The sequence below is a fragment of the Miscanthus floridulus genome, unplaced genomic scaffold (assembly GCF_019320115.1).
Source record: "Miscanthus floridulus cultivar M001 unplaced genomic scaffold, ASM1932011v1 fs_228_1_2, whole genome shotgun sequence".
Classification (NCBI taxonomy): domain Eukaryota; kingdom Viridiplantae; phylum Streptophyta; class Magnoliopsida; order Poales; family Poaceae; genus Miscanthus; species Miscanthus floridulus.
Genome location: NW_027096418.1, coordinates 32,379 through 42,072, shown reverse-complemented (window position 1 = coordinate 42,072; position 9,694 = coordinate 32,379). Strand labels below are relative to the sequence as shown.

The 9,694-nt window shown below is 39.3% G+C and overlaps 1 protein-coding gene across 1 annotated transcript; it reads right to left on the bottom strand.

Moving 5' to 3' along the window:
* Nucleotides 1–916: 916 nt before the first annotated feature.
* On the bottom strand, nt 917–7,364 carry LOC136530893 (SUMO-activating enzyme subunit 1A-like). Its single transcript, XM_066523604.1, has 10 exons — nt 7,140–7,364; nt 6,686–6,737; nt 4,952–5,147; nt 4,522–4,601; nt 4,298–4,414; nt 3,513–3,566; nt 2,609–2,675; nt 2,352–2,455; nt 2,173–2,280; nt 917–1,428 (listed from the first exon to the last, which is right to left on the bottom strand). The coding sequence occupies exons 1-10, from the start codon at nt 7,241–7,243 to the stop codon at nt 1,315–1,317; spliced, it is 996 nt and encodes a 331-aa protein (XP_066379701.1). The 5' UTR covers nt 7,244–7,364; the 3' UTR covers nt 917–1,314.
* Between the last annotated feature and the right edge of the window lie 2,330 nt (nt 7,365–9,694).

Here is a 9,694-nt window from a genome sequence, read left to right as displayed (position 1 = left end):
CCATCCACAAAGTAGAGTAGCAGGAGTTTTCAAGTTCCTTTAATTTTTGGGATATGAATCTTCACATGTCACTGCAATTTTGCTTGGGAATGTGAACTAGAATAAATAAATAGGCGTAGCACCGGTTGAATTCAGAGTCCCCTGACACGGGTTAAATTACACATGATTTTCAACATGTGTAAAGCCGAAATGTTTTTTGTTTCTTTTGAGTGCGAATTTTCTGTTAAAGAAGATAAGAAGGTGAATGTGGCCCCTCTTGAGATAGACTAATGGAAAGTACCTTTCTTTCATGTCCAATGTGCTGGGGATGACAGATCATATGACAAGCACCTGTCTTTCATGTCCAATTCAGTTAACCTTTAGTAATTGAATACGACTACACACAAGATCTGGATCTTCCAGTTGCTATCCTTTTCCCAGGAACCATATTACAGATGGATCAGATCCCATGGCACAGATAGACCACAAACTGAGCGACAGGAATGATGCATCCACAGCCAAGAAACTGTTATCCGAACCGGACTGGAACAGTCTTTGGTCAGAAATGACCTCGAGAAAGGTGGTTGGGATGCCTACTTCAGAACCAGAACAGATAGGGCAAGTTCTGTCCAAATCTATTTCGGTAAATTCGGTCAAGAAAGAAACATCACAGCCTCATGGTTAGAATAAAAGCATAAGAAATTCGGTTGCATCTCGAGAATACCAACCTTCCCAGCTAGGTGCAACAACTTTTCATAATTCAACTACTTCCACCCAAAATTGCATCCAACCTCTTCAAGTTTGTATGATTCTGATCCCAGCTAAAATAGGCACTTGCTAGAACCAAGCACGGTAGTTGTTCGTCATCTAGCCCCAGTGAAACTATGTTATCAAATGCAACCAAACAATCTGGCAGTAAGCAACAACGCCACGCATATGCAGAGCCATTCAAGCAACAGGCATTGTAATCAAGTATGAAACATGCCACATGAGTACACAGGCATGATGGTATAGATGGAATCGTCGCTTCACAGCTAGAACATAACCTTCTCACTTCATTATCCCCCAACCACTTCTACCAAATTTGACAAAAGGATAAAGGGACAACAAAGGAAATCCTTCACCCCCAAAAGCATGGAGAAATCATCCAGACTTCAGCTTGAAATTGTTGGTGCATACAGTCACGGTTGATGCTTGATACAATTCCTAAACATCAGGGTTAGGTCAACTTGCCTTTTTCACATGGCTATAAATCTAAAGGTTGCTACATGTTCAATGCCGAGTGGGTACAAGGATGTGAACCAAGTCGAGTTGGTAGTAAGACAGCTGAGCGCTTCAGTTTGCAGAAGGTGGTGGGATATCCTCGATGACACCTTTGCCATCAGCCACATCAAAATAGAAGAAATTCTTGACTGGATCACCCTTGCAGGATATTGATTTAATCACCTCCTGTTAGGTACAAGGTGAAGCTGTAAGCACAATGCTAACACAAAAAGAGGATGGTTTGCAATTAAACATTCAATTGAAGAAATCAAGTCCTGTTTTGGAAAGCTAATCATTCAACACTAAAGCTTTCAATATCTCAGAATGAAAATTCAGACAGGTTTCCAAAGTCCCATGAGTTGTCCTAGTTAATTGGGCTTTGGAACAACCAAAAGTTATCCAAGACTATGAATCATAGTTATCCAAGACTATGAATCATGTACTTGTTCAAGATGATTTTCAATATGTTTAATCGGCCCTACAAGTGCCTTTCATCAATAGTTACGCTAAACATGTTAGATTTTGTGGCACTTGAACTAATCTTGTTATGTTCCAGTGTAATTAAGCTTGTTCAGAATCGTTTAACTCTATGGTCGGATTTGCTGATTAAAGATCATAAATAGACCTCTGCCCATACACATACCAGGAGCCAGAAAAGTACCTACACAGATCAACAGAAGATGCTTCAAGTTCTCTATGTCATTGACTGAGGAAAGCATAGTCACTCAAGATCACTGTACTTTTCTAACTGAGGCAGTTCCATATTTTAGTTGTTATCCAGTGTTCAGTCGCTCACAAGCCAACCAAACAACAAACAGAAGATATATATATGTGAGAGCCATGGTTCATAAGAAAAGGCGGTATGTAATGCAAATGCAAACAAATACTAGCTCAGAAGAAGCAGTTCATAGATTGAAGTATAGAACCTACCTGACCAAGAATACCACCTAGGATAGCACATACTGGAGGATGTTCCTTCTTTCCAGCTGCTAGCAGTCGTTCCACGAGAGTCGTAGGAATACGAGACTCATTCAAAGACTGCAGTTAACAATAAGCTGTAAAAATCAGAAGGAATCTGAGCTAAATTAAGACAAAAAAAACTTCAATACCATTTTATCACACATATCCTTCCTCCGAGCCAAAACTGCATGTATATCAGAAAGTGTTGTTTCGCCAGGGCTGCGCCCTTCAGATAATTCATAATCCTCCAGTACTGCAGAATGATAAAGTGTTGTTTCACCAGGGTTTATGAATCAAAGACATAATTGTTGAACTCAGCACTTTCCAAGTTCCATAATTTGGGTAGTATAAACTAAAACAGGGATTTTCTTTTTTGCGGCGCTGTCTTAAATTTTGTAAACCTCACCTCTCATGGCAAAGTATAATTTTGATGTCTTCTTCGGTAGATTATTCCAAGGTACAGAGATAGCTTCCTGTAAGGACAAATAAATGCACTTATTGTGTTTAATTGAACAAAATTGTAATGCATTTCCCAATTAAAGCATCCAAAATGGTAAGATGCAGATTTCTGGAAACAGATCAGACATGACTCTTCCGACAGCACTATACATTGAGCTATGAAGTTTAAACAAATATGACATTAGGCACTGCCAGTTAATGGATTTGTCATAGACAAGCCGACATTTAGGTAGATGCAATGCATAATACAAAGACTAGAGCTAACTTCAAGGCACCTATTACCCAAAAAAGTTACTCCCTCCGTCCCAAAATAAGTGTCGCTGTGGTATTCATGCCGGTCAAACTTAAGTCTAACTAAGGTTTGTAGAAAATATTAGCAACATTTGTATCTCGAGATAAGTTTATTATGAGAGATTCAACGATCTATATAATGATACTAATTATGTACTATAAATATAAATATTTTCTTTTATATATTTGGTCAAAGTTGAAAGTGTTGACTCCTCGAGATACGAGAATGACACTTATTTTGGGATGGATGGAGTATTAAAAGTGAACTGAAAATCGATGAACAGCACTCACTTTTATTTTTCATCACCGCAACTAAATAAAGTAAATCTAATTGTATTATTACAGAAAATAATGGCACACCATTCACATTCAAATATAGAGATGTAATTCAGATTGCTTCATTCTATAGCATAACCTGTATCAGTTGCATCACATCTATTTTACAGCAAATGTTGCAGCCAAAAACACTATATTCAGCAATGCAAAACATGAAGAAGGTATGTTTAAGTCAAAATAATTCTATCAAGCTTTAAAAGTCACTGTAAACCTAAGTCATCTACCTGAAGACTAGGATATGTCAACTCCTGTTGTTCAGTTGCTCCTCCAGGCTTTTTCTGAAAACAAAAAATGAAGACAGCTTCAGGATGGTACTTTCAGAAGAAAATTTATAATCACAAAACATAAGAAATTGTAACAGAACATATAAGGTTCTCAAACAAACATGACTACAAAGGATAAGAAACTCTTTCACCATGTGACTGAATCTAAAGAGAATTGCATCAAAGGTTTGATGTGAGACAGTTGCCTTCCCCAACTTGCTAGGGACTAAAAGGCTTTGTTCTTGTTGTTATTTTTGTTTTTTGATGTGAGACTGTTCCATGGTTTAAGAACAACATGCCAGGTTTTTCTGTATCTCTTCCCTGTGGACAGGGAAATGAAACAGCAGTAGGACTTGGAATATGACAACCCATGAGAAGGCACATAACTAAAAGTTGTACCACAAAATCACCATGATTTCCCATGATTTCGAGTATTTCCCATGCAACAAGGCAATCAAGGAAAACAGTAATGGTGTCCCTCACATTTTTACGACACTTTTTTTTTTCTGTGGAAACACATGGAAGGGAAACAATGATGAGTTTAACTGCATTTATGCACATTTATAGTTTTGAACAAAATGAACAAATATTATGGGCAGAACATAGCTCAATTGCAAGCGGCTGCACAGGGATGCTTAGGTCATAAAGGTATACCTCCTAGTTGTGAACATTGAAAATACCACTTCCAACTGCTATTTGACAGATTTGTAGAACCAGTATTAAACATGTTCCAGTGTGCAACATACCTGAACATAGCTATGCTTCTGTAAATCAACAAATATCTCACCACATGAATCCTTGCAATCTATAGTATAAAATGCAATGTGTTTGCTTCTCTTTCGGCAGTTTTCATTAATAAACAACTGAAAAAGAAAAAAAATACAAAAACATCATGAGCATGACAAACTTCCTGTAGAGTCACACGACACAATAAAAAGTAGAATTACTATTTCCAGAGAAGAATATGCACCTTTGTTTTTAGAGATGCACGGCTAAGTACAACAATGTCAAACTTGTCAAGGAATTCTCCATCAATTAGTGATGGATCACCTGAAGGAAACAAGATACTTCCAAGCATCAAATCTGTTAAGAATCTTAGCAATATAATAATATGGTAACAGCTTGTACTATTGTACCTATCAGAAAATCTCAAGGAGAATTAAGCTTGTAGAATTCTGAAACAACTACGCAACTTAGTACTAAGAAAACATCATATAGTCACTAAAGATTTTTTTTTTTCTTAGAAGAATTTCTTAACCACCACCATCAGCTCAAAATACATATTGAAATAGCATCTCCCCTTAGTATAAGAAAGTAGGATCACAACAATTCAAGAATGGAAAGAAGAGATCCTTCTTAGCTGAGATTGAAACTAGCAAGAAGTTTAGACTCAACCTTACCCTTTTCAACAGAAACTCGAACCATAGGATTGAAATCTATCAAAGACTCGCAGCAAACATCGGCTCGAGATCTACCACCATATATGCTCTCATCAGGAGGAATTAGGAAATTTGCATTCAGATCATCTTCTGTGACTACATGATCATCCATCAAGGATAAACTTCCAACTCCAGCTAGAACAATATTCTTGCAGAACTACACCGTAGGAAAGAAACCACCACTGTCAGTGCATGATATGATGCTTTCATTAAATACCATACAAAAAGTTTAAGTGCTCAACACAGTCCAAACTCACACTAAATCAATATTGTTTCATACGCTGCTGTTATATTGTCATTTATATTTAACACATTCTCTGTGAACACAATGATCTTGTTGCGATGGCTAAAACTTAGTGTCATCTTTTAGCCATAAATAATATCAGAATAACAGGGAGCAACTCCATGTTTAAAGCACAAATAAAATAACAGCACAAACTGTTGAAATATATCCACAACTTGACAGTTTAAGGCCCCATTTGGATTAGATAGAGATTGTCAAAAGCTGGGGTGCTGTTTGGATACCTGCACTGTGAGGGGCTGGATTGCTGGTTTTGGATGTCAAAAGTCTTTAACACCATCTCCCTCACACCCCTCTGTCTCTTTCATTCTGACCCTTTCCTCCTTTCCCCAAATCTGCACCCCTCACAACTCTCCACCCACACAAGTGCAAACACCATGGATGACAACTCCAACAGCTCCTGCTCCACCCTGTTTGCCAGTGTACTACCCAGCCTCGGTGCCAAGGAAGACCCAAGATTAAGCTTGCAGTGGAAAGGGCTGGGGTGCCGGGCTTCTTGGGGTTGTGGTGGTGATCGCCCCCACTGCGGAAGCAGGAAACCTTCTTGATAGGGTTGACCTGGACACATGGCTGCTTCTTCCCCAGTGGAAAGGGATGGGTATTGGGGCGGCAAGAGGGCTCGCAGCAGAGCTAGCGCAAGGCGGCGAGCGCCGTGCCACTAAGGACCGTCATGATGGAGGTTAGGTGAAAGGATGTCAGCTCCGGGCTCGCTGCAGTGCGTCGCGGTCAGCTGCAACCGCACATGAGAGGAGTTCAATGTGGGAGGGCAGTGCTGTATTTTCGCAATGCACAAGCTGCTAAAAGCTAGGGGAGGGTGCTTGTGGGACTGAAAATCTGGGCTAGAGATTGATAAAAGCAGTATCCATAAGCAAACAATCTCTAGCTGATCCAAACAGACCCTAAGTAGCTTCCAGAACTTAGTTCTCAATAAGTACTTAAGATATTAATTCTAAAAGAAATATAAAAGGAGGCAATAAAGTATAAGTCTCAACTCAAAAAATATATATATGTGTAGAACAGAGATTTTGTAACTGAAATTCTACACAAGCTAGAAGAATAAACAAAGAGAAATAAAATCAACAGGTGAGACAAACGAAAGCTAACAGGTAGTGCCTAATAGATGGAATAACTATCAGTATCTTTTTCCAGATAAGATCAGAATTCACGTGAGAAATGTAATTCTGACAAACAGCACAAACATTGTTACATAATACTAGTAATAAATTCCAAGAAAAAATTATAACTATCTAGTTCAAAGGAGTACCTAAACTTGGGTTGCACTATAAATAATACGAAAAAATTATTACTACACTAAACTGTAATTGCTACTCACTGGAGTAGCAGAAAAAAAAATTAAACACTAATCGTTACTCGCTAGAGTAGCAGAAAGGTACCTCGATGGTGGTTCCGTTCATGCCGCACACAAGCACGTGCGCCTTACTTAGTCTGTTACAGGAAACGCAGATGTAACAGTTAGCTCGGAAAGATAAGATGCATGACGAAAACGACTTGGGGAATAAATTGGGGGGAGGTCCAGCAAACTTGTGAAACAGCAGCAGCAATCAGGGCTTTTTTCACACCAAAATGCAAGCTTTGGATCTATAATCTATCTATAATTTATAACAATAAAAAAAATGGTGCACTACACTACACATCCGAAATAAATAAAATATAATAAACCACCCAAAAGATGGCAACTTTTTTAGCGACAATAACCGACGCCGTGCTCCAAATAAAGATGAAGAAAAATAGAGCAAAAATTAGTAAACCGAAACAAAAGAAGCAGGAGTGGGGGAACAAACAAGAAAGGGCAAAGGCAGGCGAGGTAGGCCTTTGGCGGCTGCGCACCTCTTCTGGGCATCGACGCCCCAGACGCGGATCTGGCGGTCGTAGAGCGCCGTTTCCTGCGCCGTGAGCTCCCCCTCCGCGCCGCCCGCGCCGCCGCCGTCCATCGCCGCCAGCGCCCGGATCACGAGCCTGAGATGCCAATCCGGGTTAGCCGCCGAGGAGAGATTGGGGGAGGGGATAGTGGACGAGGGTTTTGCAGGAGGAAATTTCTTCGTTTTTTCCCCTCTTGTCCTTTTGACTTCGGAGAAGAGGCGACCAATCCACGGGTTCTCTGGGCAACTGCGTCATCGAGCCGTCCGTCGTCGATGAACGAAGAAACGAACGGTCCGGATTTACGCTAGGGAAGCTTAGTCTAGTTTGGACTTGGGATTTGTGATTTATTTTTATCAGAAATACATATGACAAATCTTCCTATGATCGACCAGTATAATAACAGGATAATGTAAGAAAAGCATGCCAACTTTGTGAAATGCCTCTGAGTTGGGAATTTTGGAGGAAGAATAAAAATTTGATGAATGCAGGCGTACCTACGGAAGAAACATATCAAATCGGCCACAAACTTGGGCAGATGATCCATCACGGAAAGACTTTACTGATGGCTGGCACAGAACAGTGTTGTAGTTCGTGTAAGGGTCCCATAAAAAGACGACGTCTACGCAGCTCTATTTATGTGTGTGTGTGCGCGCCGTTACACAAGAAACAGATAGATAGATAGTAGAAGGAGAAGCATTTTTCATCCGTCCCTTCATTTGCATCGAGTGCTCTCTTTCTTGGGATTCTCAAGCGACTGACTGAATGAATTCGACTGAATGCTCTGCACTGCGTCTATCCATTTGATGAGAACGGAAAAGGGATATTTACTGCGTGTTGCACACTCGAGATCTCAAGGGATTCGAAATGTATTCCTGGTGATGCAAGCATAGTACTACTTGTCAATAAAAAAGCATTCAAGCGATGATGTAATCATAGCTTAGCTTCTGTTCGTTTTGATTTTTTTTAGGGGATTCTGTTCTTCTTCTTTTTTTGAAACTAATTCTGTTCGTTTTGATCGATCTCTTATTTTGCGACGCGATGTAACATAACTTTTTTTTTTTGAGGGGAACGCGATGTAACATAACTGAGGCGGTGTGAAAATGTTTGTGGGCCTGAGGCCCATTGTCAGCCCGCTGCTGCTCTTACCGCCAAACAAAGCCCAAATCAAACAATTTTGCTATTCGTCTTCTAAAAAAAAGGAAAACCCTTTTGCTATATGCTTATAACATTTTGCTATATATACTCTTTCGGGTGACAGAAACCAGTTTATATACAAATCCGCAGCTAATTAAACATATTTTTTTTTTGTTACTGACATACTCCTACTTATAGAATTAGAGGTCACGATTCAATTTTATTGATTCCGTGCACATCCCAATTTTTTTGTGCATGTAGTTTTTTTTTTTTTTTGCAATTATTTAGCGCCCTCCTTGTCCATCTACCTTCCCTGATCAATGAATTGATCACGCAGTCTTGGAGAACCAGGTGATGAGGATTTTATATATACATTTATAAGCCCTGTTTGGTATGGCTCTTCTCCAGCTCCAATGGAGGCGTCCTATCGAACTGTTTAGTAGGAGAAGTTGTTTCGGTGAAAAAAGAGAGCTGAAGCTAGTTTAGAGACCAAAACGGCTTCACCTTCTTCGGAGAAACCCTTGTGGAGGAGCCCTACGAAACAAACCCTAAGAGTTCACTTACTATTGTATACGGATTTTCGTATCTAGTACTGCCTAGTATTACTGCCTACCAGTACTTTACATATTAGAGCAATCGTATATAAGTTGTTTAGGGAAAGCCTCTTAGACCATTTTAGCACTTTGTGGCACTATTTTAGCAGATTTAGTGCATCACCGTCATATCTACATTCTATTTGTTCTTAAAATTTGCTATGAGGAACTGATAAAACAGACCCAGATTGGGTGACTTTGCTCTCTCCATCCACCCACCAATTCAGATCCAAAGGCCACCGGTAGTTTGAAGCAAGAGCCGTTTTCAACAGCAACCAGTCCATGTTCCTGCAGATCGTCGATCAAGCAAGCCTGCTGACAAGTTCAAAACTATTGCTACGGTTTTTTTATGCATACAGTATCACAACTCATTTATTGTAACATGATTGCATACCCCTCCAATTGTTTGAGTAATTTTTAGTACAATAATAATCCTGGAATGGAAACGATATTTCGATGAACTAGTAGTCACTAGCAAACATGCCCGTACATTGCAACAGAAAAAATTAGACCATACTCATACTCAAGTGTATTTGCATAAATTTTAATTTTTAGGAAATTATGCATCATTGTTAGGTAACATACTTGTTTACAAATATTTTAAATATAATACTCTAAAAGTTACAAAATTAAAAACATAACTAAGTTTTAAAAATCTTTCTTCTATGCAGCCCAATAATTTAAATTAACTACAATAAATAATAAAAAAACAACCTAAGGAACCGGAGTGAATTCAGCCAGCCCATACGGTCGTACCTCACGTGCATCTTTAGTCCAAAAATCATATAACTGGGC